Source organism: Poromitra crassiceps (genome assembly GCF_964638095.1).
Source record: "Poromitra crassiceps genome assembly, contig: HAP1_SCAFFOLD_1175, whole genome shotgun sequence".
NCBI classification, from domain to species: Eukaryota; Metazoa; Chordata; class Actinopteri; order Beryciformes; family Melamphaidae; genus Poromitra; species Poromitra crassiceps.
In genome coordinates, this window is record NW_028151235.1 from 1 (window position 1) to 26,107 (window position 26,107).

The 26,107-nt window shown below is 44.2% G+C and overlaps 1 protein-coding gene across 1 annotated transcript in view; it reads right to left on the bottom strand.

The window, feature by feature from the left end:
- Nucleotides 1–49: 49 nt before the first annotated feature.
- Nucleotides 50–26,107, bottom strand: part of LOC310771759 (thyroid hormone receptor-associated protein 3-like) — a gene marked incomplete at its 3' end in the record, with an annotated part of 33,783 nt that continues 7,725 nt past the window's right edge. Inside the window, exons 2-11 of the mRNA XM_083664286.1 lie at nucleotides 24,423–25,008; nucleotides 23,971–24,368; nucleotides 22,219–22,932; nucleotides 19,165–19,337; nucleotides 17,184–17,295; nucleotides 16,149–16,236; nucleotides 14,629–14,837; nucleotides 14,263–14,446; nucleotides 432–572; nucleotides 50–310 (exon numbers count right to left, since the gene is read on the bottom strand). Coding sequence (XP_083520412.1) covers nucleotides 50–310; nucleotides 432–572; nucleotides 14,263–14,446; nucleotides 14,629–14,837; nucleotides 16,149–16,236; nucleotides 17,184–17,295; nucleotides 19,165–19,337; nucleotides 22,219–22,932; nucleotides 23,971–24,368; nucleotides 24,423–25,008 — 2,866 coding nt within the window. The remainder of the gene's footprint in view (nucleotides 311–431; nucleotides 573–14,262; nucleotides 14,447–14,628; nucleotides 14,838–16,148; nucleotides 16,237–17,183; nucleotides 17,296–19,164; nucleotides 19,338–22,218; nucleotides 22,933–23,970; nucleotides 24,369–24,422; nucleotides 25,009–26,107) is intronic.

Consider the following 26,107-nt stretch of genomic DNA (forward strand, 5'->3'; position numbering starts at 1 on the left):
TGGAGGGATCAAATCACAGAAGACCATCAGGATTCCCACTGCTCACTGCTCAAGTCTTTGCTGAGCCTGCGGCGGTTTCTCCCTTCTTCTGGTCCTGCTCTGTTTTCTCATCTCGTGTATCACCTTGCTGCTCCCCGTTGAGCTGGAACCTCTCGCGGGCCCATGATTTGGGGGGGCTGTTGCTGCCGTTGGGGCCGACGACGTTGGCTTTGCGGACGATGAACCGAGCCCGACCGCGCGGGAAGCTTCCCCGTCCGCGCCCCCGGTTGTCCAGCCACTTCTTCTCTCCCTCCCTGTCTCTGTCATCGTGCTGGAAGAAGAAAGGCAGAGGAGAAGGATGGAGAACATTAGTTCTGCTTGGGTTAAGACGTCAATTGTGGAAGTACTACCTTGGGCTAGATTGTATATAGAAGAAGGGCAGCAAACCCTACCAAGTAGTATGTTTTGCTCTTGGGAGTGAACTCTGGGTCCCAGTCTTCGTTCTCTGGTGGCATGTTCACAGAGTTATTATGTGAGGTGTTTCCCTGATAATTCCCCCGGCTGTTCCAGCACCTTCCTCCAATTCTGAATTGCTGTAATTTGAGGAAAAGACAAGGAATCGAAAAAGACCCTTGAGATGGAGTGGACTAGAAATGACTCATTGTGAATCTTACGTTGAAGGTTTTTGATAACTATATAGTTACATTATTGAATACTATGTATGGGATAGTGTATATATGACAACAATTATTGTCATATATATACATAATTGTTATGTATTACTCAGTAGCGGAGCGTACACCGGGGCAGAGGCCCCCATCAATTTTTTTTTTTTTTTTTTGCATGCCAGGCCAGGCCAGGCCTAAGTGTGAGAGCAAGTCAATCAATAGACAATAACATTGGTGTGTTTAAAATGAGATATTCCACTAAATATGGCTAAAACAGATTCAAACATGCCAAAAAGGCAAATTTTTCTTCCCCACCGGCCTTAATTGGAAAAAAAACAAGAAAACAAAAAAACATTATTATTATTATTATTATTTTGGGATGGGGGGCCCCCCTAAGAGCTTCGCCCCCCCCTGGGCTGATAGGGTCGCTCCGCCCCTGGTATTACCATATGACTAGTGTTTTATGTATGTATGTGTATGTGTGTATGTATGTACATATACATGTATATATATATATATATATATATATATATATATATATATATATATATATATATATATGTATATATATATGTGGATATTTCTATAGTATGTGTTGTTATACAAGTATAAATATAATAATTTAGTATTGTGGAAAAGGGGTGGGAGTTAATAAGTTATACTTCTTCTCACTCCTTTTCAAATATGTCTACATTTGTTACCCCTTCATCTCTATTTCATAATACTATTTCAATCGACTTGTTAACGTGTAATTTTGAAGGCCCCGTATATTGTCTCTGTTTTGTTTACATACATATTCAAAATAAACATGACAAACAAACAACAAACAAACAAGGTAGCACTCCCAACCAACCTGATCTCTCAAAAATGTGTGAAATGAACACAACTTGTTAACACCAAATGATGTGTTGATGGCATGTGGGTTAAGATCATCATATTACATTACATTACATTACGTCATTTGGCAGACGCTTTTATCCAAAGCGACTTTCAATAACACATTTTTGTCAGCAATAGAGCAATCAACTATGCAACACAATATATGACAACTACAACTTCTGAAGGAATAGTGGTACAAGTTTAGTTTAGGTTAGTTTAGATTTTTTTTTATTTTTTTTATTAACACGTTGAGTGCCAATGACGAGATATCTCGGCTTACAGGATCCAACCGTTGAGTGCCAAGGACGAGATATCTCGGCTTACATAAACATTTTTTGACGGTGGGACATCGATCAACCCCTTTTACGTCTCCTATACCAATATTGGAGGAAGAGAATGTGTATAATCTATTTTACCGACCAGCTGGTGGCGACAGTGCTCTCCAGACAGAGAGAAAGCCGAGCAAAAAACAGCCGCGGGTCCGCGGGAGAAAGCCATTCTAATTTTCAAGGAAATAGCTCGGCGAAAACGCTTTCGATTTCACACACACACACACACACACACACACACACGCGCGCGCGCGCGCGCAAACACACATACTCGAGTACCTTTGAGCATAAATAAGACCAGAATCGCAAAAGCTTCTTCAAAGCTCTCAGCCGACACCTCAAGAAACGAACGAGCCCATTTTACAGTAATCCAGACTGCCAGAGAGCGGCCGCGGAGCCAGCAGGAGCCAGCAGCAGCAGCACAGACGGAGGGAGGAGTTTGGAGACACACACACACACACACACACACACACACACACACACACACACACACACACACACACACACACACACACACACACACAATACAGTATACAGACTTGCCCAAGGGCACCCATAATCACAGGCACGTGAGGTGGTTCTAAAAATCCATTTATCTCAAAACTCTCTGAAAATCTCTGAAACCATGCTGTACTCAACGGCTAATATCTACATAACTACTAACTCTACAAACTAACTCTTTTAGACAGAGAAAGCACACATTCTATTAGTTCTTTTTAGATGATTGGTGTTCACGAAGTCTTAACAGAAAAGAATCCTCGGCTCTTGTAAAATGAGCCAGAATCCTCAAAAAAAAACCTGGCAGAACCTACCTACAGCATTGAAAAAAGGGCTGGCAGTCAATGTGTTAAGAGATAAGTTAGTTCAAGAAGGGCCCAGATGGAGCATGAAAAGGTGAGTCTGTAGTCTTTTCCGAAAGATCGGCAGTGATTCGGCCGTCATGACCGAAGGTGGAAGCTTGTTCCACCATTGAGGTGCCAGGGACGAGAAGAGTCGCGAATGGGATGAGTGACTTTTGAGCCCCCGTAGTGAAGGAGGGGCGAGGCGTCCTGCACTGGTGGAGGAGCAGAGGGAACGGTGAGAGGTTTGGAGCCTGACCATAGATTGTAAGTACAGAGGAGCTGTCTGGTGTACTGCCCTGTAGGCCAGTACCAGTGTTTTGAATTGAATGCGTGCCGAGATGAGAAGCCAGTGAAGGTCCCGGAAGAGGGGAGTGACATGAGAGAATTTGGGTTGATTGTCCTACTAAGCTGATTCCATGTATAATTGCAATTGATATTCCACTAATATCTGACATCCTGACGCTGCGCTGTGAAGAAGGCAGAAGAGAAAGCAGAGAAGATGGCAGTTGTCGCTTAAAAAAAAAAAAAAAAAATTTACAAACTCAAACTTGATTTAAATATTGCTCTTAATTAACTCCACAATTTACTGAAACTGAAAACCCCCCACTTAAAAACACTTTTGTGATGACATTATGTGAGAGAGGGGGAGAGAGTGAGGGGTCTTTAGGGGTCTTTGTCATTTCAGCACCACGGACAGTGCCCACCGCAGAGGTGATGATAGTGTGTGTGTGTGTGTGTGTGTGTGTGTGTGTGTGTGTGAGAGAGAGAGAGAGAGAGAGAGTTGTTTTTGCAGTTTATTGATTGGTTTCTTTCTTTCTTTCTTTCTTTCTTTCTTTCTTTCTTTCTTTCTTTCTTTCTTTCTTGTGATGTGGGCTACACATGATTGATTGTCTCTCAGATGTGTGTGCATCAAAGTTTGGGTGTGGATTGTTTCCAGGCAGCAGTGCACTCTAAGCACTCTAAGATAGCACAGCGCCAGCCTAGATTGCACAAAAGCACGGGTGCCCCCACAAAAAATGAGGATACATTAAAAATGTACCTTACATTAATGCAGGAGTTATCCCCCATCTATCTATCTATCTATCTATCCTATCTATCTATCTACCGTAAATTTCGGACTATAAGCCGCGGCTTTTTCCCCGTTTTTTGGCCCTGCGGCTTATATAACGGTACGGCTTATCTATGGATTTTTTCAGAAAAAAAAAAAAAAAAAAACGGAATTCTCTCTTTTTTAGCACTCTTTCTAACTATAAATCCACTTCTGTTTTAATTTCCTCTCTTGCCCTCTTTTCACCACACCGCGGACACTGTGTGCACTGTAAAAAAAAACACAGGTGGTGTTGTGTTATGTTGTTTTGTTGAAATGTTAATAAATGGGAGCTTCCTCAAACAGCCATCTCTTTCCCGACAATCCCCTCTGTGCATGAACCCTTACATATGGTAATTAAACATTAAAACACAATTAAAAAAACTAAAAAAAAACAAAAAAAACAACAACATTAAAACACCCGCGGCTTATAGTCCGGTGCGGCTTATATATGTAACAAACAGGCAATTTTGCTGCTGCGGCTTATACTCCGGTGCGGCTTATAGTGCGGAAATTACGGTATCTATCTATCTATCTATCTATCTATCTATCTATCTATCTATCTATCTCTATCTCTATCTCTTATCTCTCTATCTATTCCTCTCTCATTTTATCTATCTATATCTATCTCTCTCTCTCTCTCTCTCTCTCTCTCTCTCTCTCTCTCTATCTATCTACTGTATCTATCTATCTACATGTATGTCTCCCCCCTATCTCCTCCGCTCTGCTGCTCTCTCTTGTGAAGGCTATGACCAAAACAGACGCTGAATTGAAAGAAAGGAGATTTGCACCGCAGCAAAGTTAGTTTTAGGTGGGGTATTGAACAGACATTGACTGTGAAGTGTGAATGTCTGTCGAATACTAAAAACTAGCTTCATTTTTACTGCTCTCACACGGGTTGATTTTGCTATATTCTTCAGTGCAGTCACAGTGGCTGATTACCCGCTGTACATTTAAAGAGCGTGGTACAGGTTAAATCCTTTATGAAATTTATACTTAACCGTGTCCATAGGACCATTTGAAAAGTGAATGGAGGATTTAATTGTGTTTAAAAACACATGGAAAAACACGTTCCTTTTTGAGAAAAAAATAACAGACTTTTTTTTTGTTACTGCACACAAATGCATACACGTTGAGATGAAACAGATTAAAACAAAACGTCACAGGACTCCCTGCATCTCTCTCTCTCTCTCTCTCTCTCTCTCTCTCTCTCTCTCTCCATCTCTCTCTCTCTCCATCTCTCTCTCTCTCTTTTAAATGGATTTTTATGAATGGGAAGGCGATCTGCCAGCACGGCCTTAGCGATCGCGATCGACGTATTGGGCACCCCTGTGCAAAAACAACCTTCTCAGCTGGTCTTGTCGCAATTGTTTGCAGTCCACCATAAGTGCATGTTCACACCTTACGCCAATCCCACGCTGAAGCCACGCAGTTTATATTCAGCGTCCTTGTTAACGCGCCACGCTGAAGCCACGCTAAAGCCACGCTAGAGCTACGCTTATGGAATTATTTACCTATCATAATGCAAGAGGTTGTTCAAGAAATTTGAGAGCATGATTTATCAATTTCACGTTCAGATTTTGGACCCTTAGACTCAAAACCCCCCCCCGTATGTTCAGATTTACTCTGCTTGTCCTCAAAACTTTACGCTCGCGCTCAAAACTTTTCTTTATGGACAGATTTCATGTGCTCACACTCAAATATCCCCTGCTCACGCTTAGATTTTCTCTGCTTGTGCTCAAACTCTGTGCTTCCATTCAAATGTACTCCCCTCTCCATTCAAACTTAGTGTGCTCTCTCTTGGAATTTCCCCTCTTGGATATTTTGTCTGCGCTTGGATTTTCTGTGACACAACCCTATCAGAAACCCACGACCAATAGAATGTCAGGATAGTGTCACATGATCCCCGACCCAGCGATCATGTGACACTATCCTGGCATTCTATTGGCTGTGGATTTCTGACAGGATTGTTGCACAACAAATCTGAGAGAAGAGAAGAGATCCAAGAGCAGAACTTTCAAGAGTGCACAGAAGCAGTTTGAAGGAGGAGGGAAGGACATTTGCATGCAGGCACAGAGTTTGAGCGCGAACAGAGGAAATGTAAGTGTAGTGGCTATCTTCAGACTTTGAGTTCTTCTTTGCTTAGACTTATATTTCTATAACCACATAAAATGACGACGTGAGACTGTTTATACGCGTTGAGCAGGGTCGAAACAACACCAACCGGCAACGGTAAAATAACCGTGTTGCTCCGCCGTCTCGTTTATTCACACTGACAGTTTTACAACAAAATCACTTTCTGTTCTAACTTGACAGATAATTACGGTGGCCGCAATGGGACAACTCCTCACAGTGGTCAAATATAAGTATAACCACAGAAATACTTAGCAATATTATCAAAATTAAACTGAAATATATTCCTTCAATGTAAACCAACAAGTTATGCCATAAAACAAAAAATCTAAAATTATAACTTATAAATGGCGCTTACATTCCGGCCCCTAATTGTTACTGCTGGGGCATAACAATTACATCTTTACACATTAAAGCGTCATTAAATCTCAAACTCCGAATTTATGAATTGGACTTGCATGTATTTAAATTCAAACTTAAATTCACCTCTTTAACTCTTTTAGCCGTACATTTCAAACCCCAATTTAGTTTTGCTTTAAGCACAAACATATCACACATAGACATAGCATGTCAGCATTTACTCCTCCATTTCAAGCAGCAAACATAGCTTATCTATTGGCCTTTCCAAAACACTGCTTTTAGTTTTGACAAATACACGTCTGACAAGACCATTTGAATCAGGAACAGTCCTTTCCACTTTCCCCATCAACCAAGAACCTCTTGGTGAACTCTCATCGACTATGAGAACGACATCTCCTGTTTTCAGGTTTCTCCTGGTCACTGACCACTTCTGTCTTTCTTGCAGAAGAGGCAAGTACTCTCTAGTCCAGCGCTTCCAAAAGATGTCAGACAGGTACTGAACCTGCTTCCACCTCCTTTTGGCATACAAGTCCTCCTTTTCAAACACTCCAGGTGGTAGTGCTGGCTGTTTTTTGAGAAGAAGCAAATGGTTAGGCGTGAGTGCTTCTACATCATTCGGATCATTTGACACTCTTGTTATCGGCCTGCCATTGACAATCGCTTCAACTTCACATAACAATGTCTGGAGGCGCTCATCATCCAGAGGTTGCTGTTTCAGAGTCTGGTTGAGAATTCTTCTCACAGAACGAATCTGTCTCTCCCAGATGCCACCGAAATGTGAACCTGCTGGTGGGTTGAATATCCAGGTGACACCTTTCTGCATGAGCGTATCTGAGATTTTTGCATGGTTCCAACTTTTGATTGCTTCACGCATTTCTTTCTCCGCTCCCACCAGGTTCGTGCCATTATCTGACCTCATGACAGACACTTGGCCTCTCCTAGCAATAAATCTCCTGTATGCATTTATGCAGGCATCAGTTTCAAGCGAATGGGCAACTTCTATGTGGATGGCTCTAACAGTGAGACATGTGAACAATACACCATAACGCTTGACAGTGCTCCGCCCACGTTTTACCTCAAAGGGCCCAAAATAGTCTACGCCCACATTGGTGAATGGAGGCTTGTCAGGTATAAGGCGATCTTGTGGCAAGTTTGCCATTCTTTGTTCACCAGGTTTTGCTGAGATCTTCCTGCACGTTACACACTTTGAAAGTATCTTCCTAAGAGCGGCATCTGCTTGTGGAATCCAAAATTTCTCTCTTAGTTTGGACAAAGTATAATTCCTTCCACTGTGTCCGCTTTCTTGGTGCATATGTCTGAGGATCAAAGTAGAGACATGATGCTCCTTTGGAAGGATCACAGGATGCTTAACATCTGCTGGCAATGCAGACTGGTGCAACCTTCCTCCAACCCTTAAAATCCCATTTTGCACAACAGGATCAAGCTTCAAAATGTGACTGTTTCTTTTAAGCTTGTCACCTTTCTGAAGAGACATAAGTTCATCACTGAAGCTTTGACTTTGGCAAAACTTGATGATCTCAACTTCTCCCTTTGCGATGTCTTCAACAGTGAGCAAAGATCTCTTTACAGTTGCCTTAAACTTCTGCATTTGGTTTGTAACCACTTCAGTTTTCTTTTCCTGACCCCAACTATCACTTGCTTGTGATATCAGAAGTTTCCGATGTGTGCTCAGTGTTTGAAGCAGTTGTTTGAATTTCATTATCCAGGAAACTGCCTTTTTTAGACAAAACCACTCTGAATAATGACAAATGAGCTTGTTAAGTGGATTCTCTTGCACATTTGTAGCATTCACAGTCACTGTGGCTTTAACCTCAACATCATCTGTTAGTGTCTCCTTCATGTCAAGTGAAGCTGGCCAGTGTTTCTTGTCCTTTGTCAAAAACTCTGGTCCACTAATCCAGTTTTGACACTTCGTGAATGTGTCTACATTCATCCCACGGGAGGCGTGGTCAGCGGGATTCAACTCAGAGTTGACATACCTCCACTGACTTGGGTCACTGTTGTCTCTGATGAGTGACACTCTGTTAGCCACAAACGTTTTGAACCTGACATTTTCACTGGCAATGTACCTTAGAACAGTAGTACTGTCAGACCAAAACACAGACTCTTTCAGTGGCATTTGCAGCTCCTTTCTCATGAGTCGGTCCATCTTCACTGCGACTGCAGCTGCTGTTAATTCCAGTCTCGGAATTGTTGTTTGTTTCAATGGCAGCACTCTGGACTTGCCGATGATGAATGAACAGTGAGTTTCTTCTCTTTCATTTGTGATGCGTAGATAGGTAACGACACCATATCCCTTTTCACTCGCATCAGCGAAGTTGTGTAGTTGCGCAGATGTGATTTTTCCAAAACCAGTTGGTTTCAAACATCTATTCACTGTGAAACCATGAAGCTTTGGGAGATCAGAAAGCCACATCTGTGTTCTTTGAGCCAGCTCAGCAGGAATTTCCTCATCCCAGGAGACTTTCCTGCCACATAGCTCCTGCAGGATGCCTTTTGCTGGCAAGATAACAGGTGACAAAAACCCCAGAGGGTCATATATAGCACTCACATAGGAGAGAATGCCCCGTCTTGTCTGTGGTACCTGTTTTGCATTTATCCTGACCTTGAAAACATCTGACTCTGTACACCAGTTCACTCCTAGAACTCTCTCATCAGGTAATGCGTCATGACTTAGATCCAAATCTTTAACCTGCTTTGCCCTTTCTGTTTCAGGAATGGAGGCAAGGATGGCTCTGCTATTACTCATCCACTTGGTTAGATGGAATCCTCCACTCTCACACAGCGATGTCAAGTCCCTGACCATATCAATTGCTTGTGTTTCATTTGACACAGATAAAAGGCAATCATCTACATAAAAATGGTTAATAATTGCTTTGACTGCAGCAGGTGACATTGTGTCTTTAGCATCTTCAGCTGTCTTCTTAAGCGCATAGTTGGCACAGCTGGGGGAGGAAGTTGCCCCAAACAAATGCACAACCATCTTATATTCTTGTAGAGGTTCACTCAAGTTTCCATCTGGCCACCAGAGGAATCGCAGAAGATCACTGTCCTCTGGTGGTACTCTTACTTGGTGATACATAGCTTCTATGTCTGACATTAAGGCAATATGGTCATGTCTGAATCTTGTTAACACACCAATGAGTGTGTTCGTTAAATCTGGACCTTGCAAAAGTTCTCCATTCAGTGACTTTCCCTGATATGAAGCTGCACAGTCAAAGACTACGCGAAGTTTTCCCTTTTGGGGATGGTACACCCCGTGGTGAGGTATGTACCACACTCTCTCATTTTCAGACACAGCATTTTCATTTGACACTTTAACTGCATAACCTTTACTCACCAAGTCAGCCATGAAGCTTTGATATTCTCTGTGAAACTCCTCATTTTTGACAAGTCTCTTTTTCAGGTTGTTTGCTCGCTGTACAGCTACACTGTAGTTGTTGGGCATTTTGACAGATTCGTTTCTCAAGGGAAGACCTATGTAGTAGTGTCCATCAACCTTTTTAACTGTCTCATTAACACAGTCCATGAACTGAATGTCTTCTCTTGACATTTCCTGTTTTTCGTCACTGGCTTTCTCTGGAAAATCGTGGTTGAACTGTTGCACCAGCAGATTCTCCACACTGGCAATAGAAATGCGGTTCACACATACACTAAGTCCACTTTCAGATGGAGTAGTGCAACAGTCTCTCCTGAGAGGCCCATTGATGACCCAACCTAGAGCTGTTCTAACTGCATATGGACCGGCATCCTCACTGTGGATAACCTCCCACGGTTCCATAGCCTTGTGAACATCACATCCTATTAAAAGTCCAATGTCTGCATCTATGTGTGGCAACTCGATCCCGTGCAGGTGTGGCCACCTTTCCAAATCTTCCTGTACTGGAATGTTCTCAATTGACACTGGAATGTCTTTGTTGGTGTAAATCCCAGGCAAATCAATATACATGCTCTCTTTCAAACCACATACTTCTAATCCTGTGATATAGTGGCTTTGCTCCAACTTTTCTTGGCCCATTGTACGAAGCAGGATTTGAGTTTTCTTGCCTTCAATGTTTAGCTGTTTCATCAGCTTCTCAGAGCAGAATGTAGACTGGCTTCCATTATCCATGAACGCATAAGTCTCTATTATCTTGTTGCTTTTCTTTAATTTGACACACACAGGCACAATAGACAAGACACGATTGTCTATTCCGGCCCCGGTCGCTCCACAAGTTCCACCTGAAACGTGTGTTGACTCACTGGATGTAGTGCTTTCAGTGGCTTTTCTTTGACTGGTCTCAGCTGCAACATTTTCTTCTTCTTTTGCAAAATGAAGCAGGCTCGGGTGTTTCTTCACGCAGTATTCACATGAGGCTCTTTTCTTACAATCTTTACTCATATGTCCTGGTGTCAAGCATGAAAAACACAGACCTTTTCCTTTAAGAAATTCTAGCCTTTCCTTATAAGGCTGACTTCTGATTTTTTGACATTCTGCCAATGTATGTTGTTTTTCACAGTATGTACATGGCTTCTGGTATGCGTTGATGGCGTGATGATAAGAAGAGTTTTTACCCTTTTCAGATGAGTCTTCATTTGCAGCTGGTGATGCACTTGTGGCAAATGTACTCCCCTTTGGCCTAGATGGTCTTGTCATTTTCACATTTGCTTGAAGTTTTCCTTTATCTTCTGCATCTTTTATGTTGCCGAACACAGGATCTGCAGCTATTTTAGCTTGTCTGTTTATGAATCTGACTAGATCTGAAAAGTTTGCTCTCATACCACGTATTTCTTGAATGTCAAAAGCAGACACTCTCCACTTTTCTCTAATCTTATATGGTAACTTGGAGACAATTACTCTGAGATTAGTGGGATGCTCCATTTCTTGAAGCTGGTTAACATCTTGCATTGCATTATTGCAACCAGTGAGAAACAAGGAATAACTATGAAGAGCTTTAGCATCGTCTGGTTTAATTTGTGGCCAGCTGAATGCTCTATTCATGTAGGCATCTGCAATTTTCAGTTCGTTACCATAATGATAAACTAGCAATTTCCTTGCCTCAATGTAGCCGTGAAGTGGACTCATGTGCTGGCAACTTCTGACTAAGTCTCTAGGTTCACCTCTGGTAAACTGTTCAAGGTAATATAACCTGTCACTGTCACTATCAGTTTTGTCATGAATAGTATGATCAAAGGCTCTTAGAAATGATTTAAAGTCAAGTGGATCCCCACTGAAAACTGGAACATCTCTTTGAGGCAGATGTGACAGTCTCTGTTGCTTGACTAACATCTCTGTGATGTCATTTTGTTTTAGCATCACCTCACACAGGTTTACTGGGTTATGACTATCAGTTGGTTGTATGTCACTTTTTTGTTTTACTTGATACTTTTTGACCTTTGACTGTTCAGTGTTATCATAACTTACTTCTGGCACCTGACCACCTAGATGTGGATCCACAAAACTTGCCTCAGGATAGCCCTCTTGCTCATGGCTTTTCAACACTTCTATTTTGGCTGTGGACGCAGCAATAGCTGTCTCGATTTCAAGCTTATCCTTTTTTGCCTTTAACTTGCACTCCTCCATGTCCAATTCCTCTCTCTGTTTCAAGGATGCTGCACGTGCAAGTAAGGCGGCATGTTCTGCTTGTTCCTTCTGTCGTGTAGACGTTATTGATGAGGCTTTTGAAGCTCTTGAAGATCTCGATGAGTGGGTACCTGATGATCTGCTGCTTTTGCGACTAGATGCCTTGTTTGCTGGCATATCAGTCACAGATACACTGACGTATGGCTGCACCTTGTCATGCTCTCGTTGCCTTGTAGCAGTTATCCATTTCTCGACATCTATCATGAAACTGGCGAGTTCTTCCATTTTTGGATTAAACCAGAGCGTTTGATCTGCTGTCTGTTCATCTTCAGGCAACAGCAACAGAACATTGTCATTTTCATTCACAAATTCCTGTCGTAGTTTTGAGCATTCATTTAAATGTTCATCAACAGTATCTGGATTCTCCTTATTTTTAATTAATCCATCGATCTTAATCATTTTTAAATGCAACTGTGAGAACTTGGACTTTCTTGCCTTTATTCGCCTGCTCACTTGTTCTTCCAGACCTTTTTCCGTTGGCTTTGGCACCCTCTTATGGCGCGTGTGGCTACTGCAGCTCTTGGATCTTTGCCTCGTGCTTTTTTCCTCCATGTTGTCGTTGGTTACTTAACGTTACTCAGCTTCTTGTTCAACGTGAAAAGAATGGTCTATGACACAAAGCGCAGCTGGCTTTCTTCATGAATGTCATCTTCTTCAGACCAAAACATCGTTGTTGGCTCCGTTTTACAAGGTGAGACTGACGTTACTTTTCTTTCATTCAGAGTCATGCTTGCGTTCTTGCGACGTCATGGCGAGCAGTAGTCTCCCCCGTGAGCTGGTTATTTTACTAATGTAGTGGCTATCTTCAGACTTTGAGTTCTTCTTTGCTTAGACTTATATTTCTATAACCACATAAAATGACGACGTGAGACTGTTTATACGCGTTGAGCAGGGTCGAAACAACACCAACCGGCAACGGTAAAATAACCGTGTTGCTCCGCCGTCTCGTTTATTCACACTGACAGTTTTACAACAAAATCACTTTCTGTTCTAACTTGACAGATAATTACGGTGGCCGCAATGGGACAACTCCTCACAGTGGTCAAATATAAGTATAACCACAGAAATACTTAGCAATATTATCAAAATTAAACTGAAATATATTCCTTCAATGTAAACCAACAAGTTATGCCATAAAACAAAAAATCTAAAATTATAACTTATAAATGGCGCTTACAGTAAGTGTGAGCAGGGGATTTTTGAGTACGAGTGCAGGAAATCTGTCCAAGCAGAAAACCTTTGAGTGTGAGCGTACCGTTTGAGGACAATCAGAGCAAATTTAAGCACAGGCGGGGGCTTTTTGAGTCCAAGGGTCCAAAATCTGAACGTGAAATTGATAAATCACGCTCTCAAATTGCTTGAACGACCTCTTGCATTTAGATAGGTAAATAATTCCACATTACGCTGAACCGATAGTTTCAGCTTCTGTTCCATTTTCCAAGCGTGCGGGCATGAAGTCAATGCAAGTTGTGAGGGGAGGGAGGGGTCAGAGGAGCAGCTCCGAGCCGGGTGCTCAGGAAAAGGGAGTGTTTCTAGTGTGAGCGGTTTAGCGTGACACTCAGCTTCAGCATGACTTTAGCGTGGGTTTGGCGTATGGTTGGTATGGTATAGTGTGAACAAAGCATAAGATATAGCTCAATGCCAGAGTTTTTGCTGGTCACACCTCCTTTTCAGACCAGCACACCCACAGGTGCAGATGAGGGCGCAAAGCCGGTGGCCATCTTACCGGTAGGAGTGCACAGCCTGAAATTGGCAGTTATGCAGGTTGGAAGGTAGCAATGACAGCCGGGACAAACACTAACGCAGTTTGCCCGTCCTTTGTGCAGGCAGACGATAGGGCCCATAGGTTGAGGCCACGTCTCGTCATAGACGCTGGGTTAGCTGGCTCAGCCTGGCTGGGGGCGTGGTCAGGGCGGGGTAAAAACCCCCGTTCTATCCATTCAGCAAAGTTAGAATTTAGCTGATAGCCCAGCCCAGGCAGACACGATCGGGGATTTAACCACCGCAGTGAACGCACATCTGAGCGGACGTCTTGTGTTCTGCTCTAGAACCCCCAAACCTGTAGTTTAGAGCCGCAGCACCGTCTTTTGGTGAGTCAGCCCATGAGATATGTGGGCGGTTTTACCCCACTCGCGTGCCAGCCGTTTAACATTTTGTGGGCGTTCCCAGACATGCGGACTGTCTCTATTGTGTTAACTGTTAAAAAGCAGAAAGCAAAACCTTTCCCATTGCAAGTTGGTTCAGTTGCCTAATCATAACCATAAGCAGTTGTTTTACTTGCCTAAACATACATAAACCCTAGCCCATATCCTGTATCTTAACCATAACCAGTTGGACTTACAAATCCTCCACGAGGCCTCCCTCTTTCAACAGGTCCGCTAGAGTTCCTCGGACCCAACCGGGCCCTGTTGAACCCTTCCTCTTTGGGGTCCGGCTTGTCGTGCGGGGGGTCTTTTTCCCTGTGCGATTTACATGATGAAGAAGAAGAGGTGGAACTGGAACGCGAGCGCTTCTTCTTACTTTTCCTAAAAGGAGAAATGATACACACAATTTCCCCCCAAACACCCAACAGGTAAGTTTAAATATTATTATATTATTATTATTATTATTATTATTATTACATTATAGGGTAGATGAGCAGCAGCATGCAAAGTAACTGTGGATAGTTTGATAGAATTAAAAAAAAATGCAGGACAGGTGCACATACTTTGACTTCTTGTGGCGTTTGGAGGGCTTTTCCCCAGATCTCTCTCTACTAGAATGTGGGGGGGGACCTCCTATATCTCTCCATCTCTCCACATATAGATCTGTCCCCCCATCCTGCTTGCAATCTCTCTCATGGGTGGAGTCTTTTTTGCTGCGTTCAATATCCAAACGCAGGTCCGTGGCGTCACCCTTGATTTTCGCCCCAGCGTCCTGAGCAAATCAAAACAAAAGACAGCGTCGTGGACAGACTTTGGGTTAGCGAGGGGGTGCGTTCAGTCCGCTCTCAGCCAAGCTGGCCTGTAACCTAGATACGAGGCCAAAGGGAGAAGGGAAAAACCCTGGTAACAGCCAGTGGACATGGTGGGCATTTGACTGGCATGAAGAAGCCATTCTGGAATGGATTTTCCAGTGCACTAAACATATTGAACCACAACTTCATTCATGCTAATTTGAGTTTACTAATTGTCACGCTTTTTTTTTTTTATAGTTGCCTTTTTCATTCAGAAACGCTTGACTGTCTGTTTCCATGCGCATCAACAACACATTCTCACTCCGAGTGCGTAGCATATTGACGCTTTGTCCCGTCCCTTGTGAGTCGCTTGTTACTAACACGGTACCCTTGAGCGACCCATGAAACGACTTGGGCTTTCCGACTAAACTCCAATGTAAACCCATGGAAGTCATCTTTGACGCTCATGGCAACTGCTCCCCCATTAGTCAACTGCTCCCCCATTAGGGTCTGGGGGGGGGTTAGGTTTAGGCGTGGGGGTTGGGAGAGGTTAGGTTTAGGGTAAGCCCTGGGGGAGGTTAGGTTTAGGCATGGGGGGTGGGAGAGGTTAGGTTTAGGGTTAGGGTCTGGGGGGGGTTAGGTTTAGGCGTGGGGGCTGGGAGAGGTTAGCTCCTCCCCCCAGACCCTAATGGGGGAGCAGTTGACTAATGGGGGAGCAGTTGCCATAAGCGTCAAAGATGACTCCCATGGGTTTACATTGGAGTTTAGTCGGAAAGCCCAAGTCATTTCATGGGTCGCTCAAGGGTACCGTGTTAGTAACAAGTGACGCACAAGGGACGTGACAAAGCGTCAATATGCTACGCGCTCGGAGTGAGAATGGGTTGGCTTCAATAACTGACATATTATGAGATTTAATTCAAAACAAGCATGTAAGCACAAGTGCATGTAGCGCTTGCTGATGGTTATTTCCGTTCCTTATTTTTCAAAAGAATACTTACTATGATATTTGCTTAGAGTCCTTTGAACAGCTTGGGCACAGGAGCTTCACATTATTTGATTCAATAGCCTTTGGGCAGGCTCGTACCCACAGTATAACCAATGCACCACAGGTGGAGGCCAAATACAACAACACAACAAACGTCATTTTGCATTTTCTTTTCTTAGACTCTTTATGCATCTTCCTTGGGGGAAAGCCACGGGCTTAAAGAGAATGCACTGCAGCCTAAAGGCATCTGGCTCACTGGTTTGCTGCCGTTTTCCAACATACGTCATACTGCAAAATGTTCAGTCACCTTGTTGTAACTGCCATCCTCAGAGCTTTTCATCGCCTCGAAAAGTTGAGAGTGTTTCTTAAAAGCACTTGGTGAAACATCAATTCTCCTACAAGAAAGAGACACATTCAATACAAGGTCATTTAATGCGCACACAGGTCGGGTTTAATGCGCACACAGGTAGGGTCGGGCATCGAGAACCAGTTCCAAATGGACCCTTTTCATGGGGGCCATTTTGTGTCAAAAAGGCAGGATAAACACAGGTGCAAGCAAAACACTAATGAGGGTTTCCAAATTCCAATCGTGGAAGTTGGAAACCCTCATTAGTGTTTTGCTTGCACCTGTGTTGACCCTGCCTTTTCGACACAAAATGGCCCCCGTGAGAAGGGTCTATTGGAACAGGTTCCAAAATTTCGGATTCCACAGGAATTGAAACGGAATCGACATTTTAATTTGGATTCTGCTTATCGATTCCTAAACAAATTGTGCGTGCAGGACATACTTGAAATCAGAGTTCCCACCCGAACATGACACGGACCACTACATATAAAGTGTTCATTTAAAATTTGATACAAAAAACTGTTACAAAAGTTCATCATAAACGACGACAAGCAATGTTATGATAATATGATTGAATATGACTTGTGCTGTGTAATAGTTTTTAAAAAATCCTTTGAAATATGCATGTGGCCTGTTTTGACCCTGCCCCTCAACGAATCAGAATTGAGAATCGTTAAGAACAGGGATTGATAAGCAGAATTGGAATTGGAATCAGAATTGTTAAAATCCGAACGATAACCAACCCTACATACAGAGGTGTCATAGCACGTGCCGCAACAGAACAAATTAATGTGAACACAATTTAACAGCAAAAACAAAATAACAAAAAAGGTACAGCAAAAAAAAAACAACAGAAACACACACACTGAGCATGAACACAAAATATAAGCCATGATAGTCTGCTGATGTCCAGGTAGGAGCGGCAATAGAAATACCTGAAAGCTGTTAAAAGAAGAGGTGAAGCCACACAGCACACTGAGGGGGAGGCGACTCTACCTGTGTATCTCTGGACTTTTCCTGGCCTTCATCATCTCCTTCTCTGCAGCGTGTCTTTGGTACATGGAGAATCGCTCGTTTATACTCATTGCAGAAGGGGGAAAGTGCTGAGCTATACAGGTAAACAGCAAGAAGATGGCTTTCAATTACACTGATTTCAATTACACTGATTTCAATTAAACTGATTTCAATTAAACTGATCACTCAGTCACCTCTCCATCCAACAGCGATGCTGCTCAGTCATTTACTGGCTATTTGCAATAGAGAGCCGCAGGGATGACGTATTTTTGTAGTCGGAACGCGGAAGTCCCGGACTTCCTGGTTCTTCACGGTTTCTGCCTATGGGATTTTTGAATGGGTTTTTGGCGCGATGCTTCAAATAAGGTCTGTGGGCAACGCAAGCTTAATCAAACGCGAACCAGTGTTCAGCCGGATAACCTTCACACATGAGGACCACTTTCATGAGTTTTGAAGCGTAAATGCGAGCCCTAGCAGTAAAAAGCTTGTGCTAAGCTAATCCAGAAGGACACACAGTGTCGCATAGGCTTCCACGTCACGTCACCACTCAACCTGGACTGTTGTTGATGTGTGCGCTGCTGTGCACTGATTACCCCGGGCTGAACCAGGTGAGGGAAAGATAATTTCCGTGTTCGTCCTTTGAAGTGATGACGTTATTGACGTATAATAGCCCCGTCGACACAACATTGTAGTCTCATTTAGCCGTTTGCTAGCTAGCCGCCCTTTTAACGGCACGTAAAAGCTTCAAAACTCATGAAAGTGGTCCTCATGTGTGAAGATTATCCTACTGAACACTGGTTCGCGTTTGATTAAGCTTGCGTTGCCCAGAGACCTTATTAGAAGCATTGCGCCAAAAACCCATTCAAAAACCCCATATACGAAAACAGTGAAGAAACAGGAGTGTTAGCATCGATGATTTCCGGATTCGTTCCTGCGGCTCTCTATTACTGAAAATGATTTGATTGATTTGCAATGAAGGCCTAGAAAGATGGTTACCAATATTATCAGGCTTGCATCAATTCATATTGAAAGCCTTTGCTGCTTTGCTTTACATCCCCTTATTTTATATATATATATATATATATATATATATATATATATATATATATATATATATATATATATAAATATATTATATATATATATATCGCTGCAAATTAAAAAGCATACAGCTGCAATTGTGTTGTGTTTAGTTTTTGCAATGAGTCAAGAATGAATTGTCTTTCAAGACACACAGGCCATTAAAAACTTTAAAAAACCAAATAGTGTAATTCCAAAAATGTGTGTCGGTGAGAGAATAACCATTCTTTTCTTCATTCCTGAAAAACTTGTTATTTTATGAGTTCAACTGAGCTGTATTATAAAAGCATGTGTGACAAGTTTTAACGTATTTCAGAAAGAGTCACTGTAATGTTTCTCACTTACACATTTCCCTCTCTCTTCAGGTGTTATGCATCTACCTGATTATGGGGGCGTGGGAGGTTTTGCTAATCCAATCACAGCTGGCCACATCCTTCCCATTCAGCCAATCACAGCTTTAGCGGCAACCTTTAAGAGCTGTTCCCTTCTCATACTCTGATCTGCTGTCATTTCAGTGCTGCTGCAACCCTCCTCCACCCCATTCTCCTCCAGGTCAGAGATCTCCAGAAGCCTTCTTAGTTCACCACCACCAGGTCTAGACTCCACGGGGGGGATATCCTATTCTACTCACGGCTTCACTACCTCCTTCATAATCACCATGACGTCAGCATGACGTCTCTCCATCACGTCAGCATGACGTCTCAGAGTCATGATGGAGTCTAATCGCCAAAGACTTTGAACTTTTCATAACCGTTGAACATTCATAATCTGTCTTCATAATCTTGATCACATGTAAATATATCATTGCTCATGTTAATAAATCACGTCATCAAAAGAACATAGTGACTACCTTTCTGAAGCGCAGGGGAGAGAGAGGGCTCACCTTTAGTGTGGTGCACAATGGCCACAATGTGTTGAGCGAAGAGCTCCGAGGGACTCCTCTGTGACTGAGTGGCCTGAACGTGCTGAAAGATGGAGCGGAACTCCTGATCCTTTCTGGAGGATTGCACAAGATCCTGAGATAACTGTCGCTCTTCAGCCAAAACATCAGAGGGGCTGAAGAAGAGAGAGAGGTAAAAAAATGACAATGAAAATGACAAATCTTTTGGCCTTTATGTCTCTTGCCCTTCTTTGGAACAAAATTAGGCCAAGAACAAGACAAACTAGAAAGTGTTTTTTGTTGTCGTTTTTTAATCCAAATACGTCTCAACTTTTGCGTTATTGTTCTTTGTTCATTCACACAGAAATCAAGTACCACCAGGCCCGTAGCTACCATTGAGGACACCGAGGTCATGACCTCGGTATTTTCAATTTTTCTTTTTCTTTTTTTTTCTTTTTTAGAAAATAGCCCCAGCCCCCAGATCTATTCATCTGTCATTGAGTGCGTTTACATGCACACCAATAAACTGTTTATTAGCGGATTTCTGAGTTACCTGATTATTCAAGTGGTCATGTAAACAGCATAAACCGATAAGCTTTATCCGTTTATGGTCATAAACGGGTTATGAATAAACCGATAAACACACCTAGGTTTCTGGGCAATAATCGGTGTTCTCTCTGCATGTATACAGCATAACCAGCTTTCTTTCGGGTTTATACATCTGCGCATGTACACGTTGCGGGAGAGAGAGGCAGCTGGAGACGCGCGCTGCTCACTCACTCACTGGCCCCTTTCTGCTGCTTCTCCCCGGCCATGGCGCACCACAGCCGGCTTGATGAGATGAAGGTGAGCAGCACGGAGCTCCTGCAACAGGCGTTTCCCGACCTGCTGCCTCCCCGTTGCTGCACTGCTATGTTGTAATGTGGATACAGGAGATGACGAATATTTGTCTTGAATTGCGAATAGAACGACGCATTAATAAAACGCATTGGACTCAGTGTGCAAGCCGTGATCTGTGTGTGACGGGTTTTTTCAGATGACGGATTAAAACGATTTATACGAACAAAACGTAGCCTACTCAGCTGTTCAAAACACAAGTTATCCGCCACTAAAGACCTTAATTCTCTCAGTTTTCTGACAGCTATTTAAATTCAGTTGGGTCAAGATCTGTATCGTTCATGTTATTTGACGTGCTTCAGTCGCCTGCCTGTCTCTGTGCGCTTGGTAAAGTTGGAAATATATGACAGATTCACACTTCCAAAGCGACGCCTCCCGACAACGAGATACAAACTAATTTTCACCTAAACCATCCTCCGAGCCAGACAAGAAGTAATGAAAATGTGATTTTGCATTTTGCAACTTCTTTTGTTGTTTTATTGCGGAATTACCGCTGCCTTCTGGAGAGAAATCCGACTAATTGACTGAATCATGTAAACCCGGGTTTTTCCTATTGTCGGATTATTAAAGTGCATGTAAACGCAGAAATCAGATTATTGCCATAAACTGATTATTCTCAGTTATCCGTTTATTGTCTGCATGTAAACGCACTCATTGATGTTTTAATGTGACAGTTGTTCAGAAATGCAACAATTTGCTTCCTCTCTGTGTGCTATAGAAGGAAGAGAGATAACTCACAACATTCAGATTTTGCATTGAGGCTAGATTGGGGCTAGACTTTGGGGACAGTTCTATTGAAGTGAATGGGTAAGTAACTCCCCTGTAAAGTGATGTTTGTGTAGATGGGCCATTGTATTTAATTGAGCAGTATTTTGCCATGTGACCTGTATGCAGAATATCAATTATATTATATGGGGAGACATTTATTTTTTGTATCATTGTAAAGCAACAGCACAGTAAAGAGGATATTAATCTAACATGATGTCTGTAGTTCTTTATAGATCTAGCCTCTTAATTTTGCTCTCAAAGTGCACCAGATTGAAGCATTTTACTTTAAAATGGACAGAATTTTCGGCCCCCCAAGCCATGCTAAAATTACCTCAGTATTTCTCTAACCCTGGCTACGGGCCTGAGTACCACTACTATTTGAAAAATGACCTAAGCTACAGGTAGATGCTTTATGTCTGATGATTTATGACTTCCGGGTGTATTTATCATTCGAAAAAGTCTGAAATGCACTCTTCTTAACACAAACAAAGATATTTTTTTTATCAAGTGTTTTCTCCCAAATGTACATGGCCAATTCCCCTGCTAGGGTGTCAGAGTCATTGCTCCACCCCCTCTGCCGATCTGGGGAGGGTTGTAGACTAGCACGTGCTTCCTCCGATACATGTGCATGTCGCAGCCGCTTCTTTTCACCTGACAGCGAGGAGCTTCACCGGCAGGGACGTAGCACGGATCACACTATTCCCTCCAAGTTCCCCTCCCCCCGAAAAGGCGCCCCAACCGACCAGAGGAAGCATAGTGCAGCGACCAGGACACATACCCTTAATCCGGCTTCCCACCCGCAGACACAGCCAATTGTGCCTGTATGGATGCCTGACCAAGCCGGAGGTAACGCGGGGGGCCTGAACCTGCGACCCTCGTGTTGGTAGGCAGGGAATCTAATAGAGACAGTCCGCATGTCTGGGAACGCCCATACAGGCTCTAGGAATGCCCACAATAGATGCTGGGTTAGCTGGCTCAGCCTTGCTGGGGGCGGGGTCAGGGTGGGGTAAATTCCCCCGTTCTATCCAGTCAGCAAAGTTAGAATTTAGCTGATAGGCCAGCCCAGGCAGACACGATCTGGGATTTAACCACCGCAGTAAACGCACATCTGAGCAGACATCTTGTGTTCTGCTCTAGAACCCCCAGTAGAGCCCCCACCAAAAGCCGCAGCACCGTCTTTTGGTGAGTCAGCCCATGAGATATATCGGCGGTTTTACCCCACTCGCGCGCCAGCCATTTAACATTTTGTGGGCGTTCCCAGACATGCGGACTGTCTCTATGCTGCACTCTCCGGACGCCCAGACTTCCAGGTCTATGACTTCCAGATTTTCCCCACTGAGGGAAACCCATAGCGAACAGGGGGACAAGAAACCACTGTATGATGATACTCACCTTATCAGGCTATCTCCAAGGAAATCCATTCGGACATTAAACTTTGCCTCTCTTTTCCTTGAGACCTGGAGAGGCGAGGCCTCCCCCCTGACCATAAACATCACGTCAGAGTTTCTCCTTGGTGGTGGTGCTGGTGGTGTAGGAGATGGGCTAGAGGCAGACTTTCCCCTCCATGCTTTGTTGCAGCCTCTCTCCGGGGAGAGATCCTCAAGCATTCCCGCTAGCTCCCTCTTGGCGAGGGCAGCGGCGATGGCCGCCGCTTTGTCCTGCTTTCGGCTGAGGTATATCTCCTCGGCCATGGCATCGAGGTCATTGTTTTTAGCGACCTGCTGTGGGTAAGAAGCCAAGTTCTCCCACTTGCCAAAGTGCTCTTCAAACAGCTCACGGGCTGAACAAGTCACCTTGCCCTGCGGCTTGGAAGACTCGTCCCCATTGTGCCAGTCCCTGCGGAGTGACTTGGACTGGGGCGGCTTGATTACCACGTTCCCCTCTTCCTCCCCGTCAGCGGGCAGGAAAGGAGAAGCTTTCAAAAAGCTGCTCATCGACACATCGCCGTCAAAGTCCTCTTTGTGTTTTCTCGACACGGAGTCGCAGAGACCCGCGGAGGCCTTGCCGTTCACTTTCCCTTTCTCCCCGTCCGTATCATTCGCTTCCACGTTGTGGCTTTTTTCCCAAGCCGCTTTGGCTCTCTTATGATTGTGCTCCTCCAGAAACCTGAAAAACAGCAAGGACACAAAAAAGAGCTGTATCTAACGGAGCATGCTACCTGTACTTAAAGCAGCTGCGAGCAAGATTTTCGATTGTTATTAAACAGTCTAATTTTAATATCGATGCCTCACATCTTACCTCTAATAGTAGACGAGACCAACGTCGAGGAGTCTCGCTTGGGCCAGTGTTGTCTTGACAATTAGTCTGTCTGCGGCCGGGGCAGATCAGGAAGTGAAATGAAACGGTTTGCGGCAGCCACTTCGGCCATAACCACAAAATAACAAAATGACTTCCAAACAAACTGTTAGAATATAACGAGAGATGTTCGCGAGAGTAGCAAGCCCCTGCATGGCGTTCTCCGTGTTTATGGTCTGTTGCTAGGCAGAGCGAAACGGTTGAAGGCAGGCAGCTGCCGTAAACCGTTTCGTTTCACTTCCGGGTTTATCCGGCCCGCCGGAAGACAGACGACAGACTCTATAATCATCAAGAGAGCAATCTCCGATTCACACGGCTTTGGTCTCAGCTACTATTATAGGTAAGATGTGATGCATCAATATTACATTTAGACTGTTTAATAACAATCGAAAATCTTGCTCGTAGCTGCTTTAAGAAACTACTTCACAAATTGAACTTTGAGTGAATTCATTATATTACAGGATGTCTCAATGCGGCCTCTATACAAATAAGGCATTTTGGAAAATAGCAATGAAATAGACTAATAAATAAAGACATAATAACACAAGGGTTTGGCAATGAAAAGCACTAAAACACTCAATCCTATTTTAGTTTGTTATGACTACCACCATTTCCTAAATCAGTGCCAAGGAAAAATACCAGGAGCAAAATGATTGTGTGGTGTATGAAAAGAAACATCAGAGGAACGAGGGAACACCTACTTCTAAAAGCAAATAAAAGTCCCCCAGACCAACGCATGTGAAAGCAATTAAGAGCTAAATAAAGTTTTATTTCACAAGGTGAAATCCACAAGTATAAACCCCGTCAGTTTGCTATAAGTGTTGGAATTTCGGCTAGGAAAGAACTTACTTTTTGAAGGCAATGGAGATTGCTGCTTTATCTCCATCCAGGTTGTCATCTTTGGAGAAGAAGTCAAAGCTGGAAAAGATCGTGGTGGGGCTTTCCTGCAGCAAGGGGCTTTTGGTAGAGGATGAGCTACCCACCATCTGCCAGGAGGGGGCGCCATTGCTGTTGTCATTGGTGCTGCTTTTATGCGAGGGACTGGACTGGTTAGTCGTTTGGCTGATCTGACCATCAATAACAGCTGAGCACGCCAGAGTACCATCCTTCTTGGGGCTGCTGCTGTAGTCTGTTAGCCCCTGCCAGTTCCCTCCTCCAGTCTTTCCACCAGCTGGACATTCTGTGTGTACGCCTCCTCCTCCTGACACACCGGCGAGGAGCTCCGCTGGCTCTCCATCTCCTCCTCCTCCTCCTCCTCCTCCTCCTCCTCCTCCTCCTCCTCCTCCTTCTCCCCTCTGGACACCCCTGGGTGGTGCAGAGTGCTCCTCTTTCGCATCCTTGGAGTTCTGTTTAGCCAGCCCCAAGGCCGACCTGCACTTAGGAGAGGAGGAGGAGTGGGAGGACGAGGAGGAAGACTGCTGGGAGTGCCTGGAGACGGGCGATGAGGAGCGGTCAGAATGGTGGGAGTGACTGCGGGGGCGAGGGGGAGGGCTCCCACAGCGCTTCTTGGGGCTGTGCGAGCGGTTGCTGTTTGGCGGTTGCTGTGGCTGTTGCTGCTGCTGCTGCTGCTGCTGCTGCTGCTGCAGCTGCTGTTGATAATGATGATGGTTGTGTTGTTGGGGGTGCTGTCTGTTGTAGTTCTTCCAGTTGGGACGGAAGTTGTTGTTGTTGTTGTTGTGGTAGCCACCGCCGCCACCTCCACCCCCCCGCTGGTAGCGTCCGCGCGGGAAGTAGCCCCGCCCACGGCCCCTGAAGTAGTAGGGCCTCCGGAAGCCGCGGTGGTAGCCGCGGAACTCGCGGTTGTTCTGGTGGTATCCCCTCTGATACTTCTTCTCCCGGTTATGAGACGGGGGAGAATGGGATCTGGAGCGTGACCGCGACCTAGAGCTGTTCATGAGAGAGGAGAGAGAGAGAGAGAAAGCACAGGATGAAATAGCAGCATTCAACTTTCTCATTCAACCTATACCACCAATACAGTACCATGATGATGTATTTTTGTAGGCGGAAGGCGGACGTCCTGGATCTTATGGGGGGAAAGTCAATGGGGTTTTAGAATGGGGATTTCACTTCAATGCATAAAATACGGTCTGTGGTTAAAGGGTACACTCTGCCGATTTTCAATGCTGATTTATGTTGCGCATAATCTCACACATAATACGAAAACTGTAAACAGTTTTGCAGACGTTCATTTAGTTTGACAGTTATTGAGAGTTGATTCGGGTTAAGTTGTGGACCAGCGATGTCATTTCTTGTGCATGAATCTCACATCACTGGTCCACAACTTAACTCAAATCATCTCTCATCTGTCAAATCATCTGTCAAACTAAATTAATCTCTGCAAAACTGTTTACAGATTCCCTGTGTGTGTGAGACTATGTGCAAAATAAATCAGCATTGTTTTTCAGTGGAGTGTCCCTTTAACACATTCAGTGCCAAGGACGTCTGTGGACGTCCTAAAAAAAAGTAACGTTCAGTGCCAAGGACGTCTGTGGACGTCCTAAAATCATAATTCATATTATTCCATAATTCTGCTGTTTAAGGTCGTACCCAGCCAGTGAGCATGAATCCCTTCAAGGGATCACACGGCGCCACCTTAAACATCGTCACAGGAGCTGCTCCACCCACCTCAGATCCTTTACTTTGTACAGGAGACAGCGGAGAAAGCCGTGGAAACCGATGCATGCTTTCTGCCAGAGCCTATATATTGCTCCGTCTACAGCGAGAGTGGGCTCGGCTGCATCCGCGCTCACAACTGAGCTCTTATGCTTCTATCTATCTCCACACGATTTCCTAGAAAGGCAGCATCCGAAGCCGAACGGGCCAAGCCTTTTCGTTCAGTCGCGTTTGCCAGCGCGCATCATTTCCTTGATGCCCATCAAGGAAATGATGCGCGCAGCAAAGCTGGGATCTGTCCGGGGCAAAAACGAGTCGAGAAAGCAAACTGTGCGTGTGGGAGGAGCCCGCAGCTCAGAGGTGGAGAGGGGGG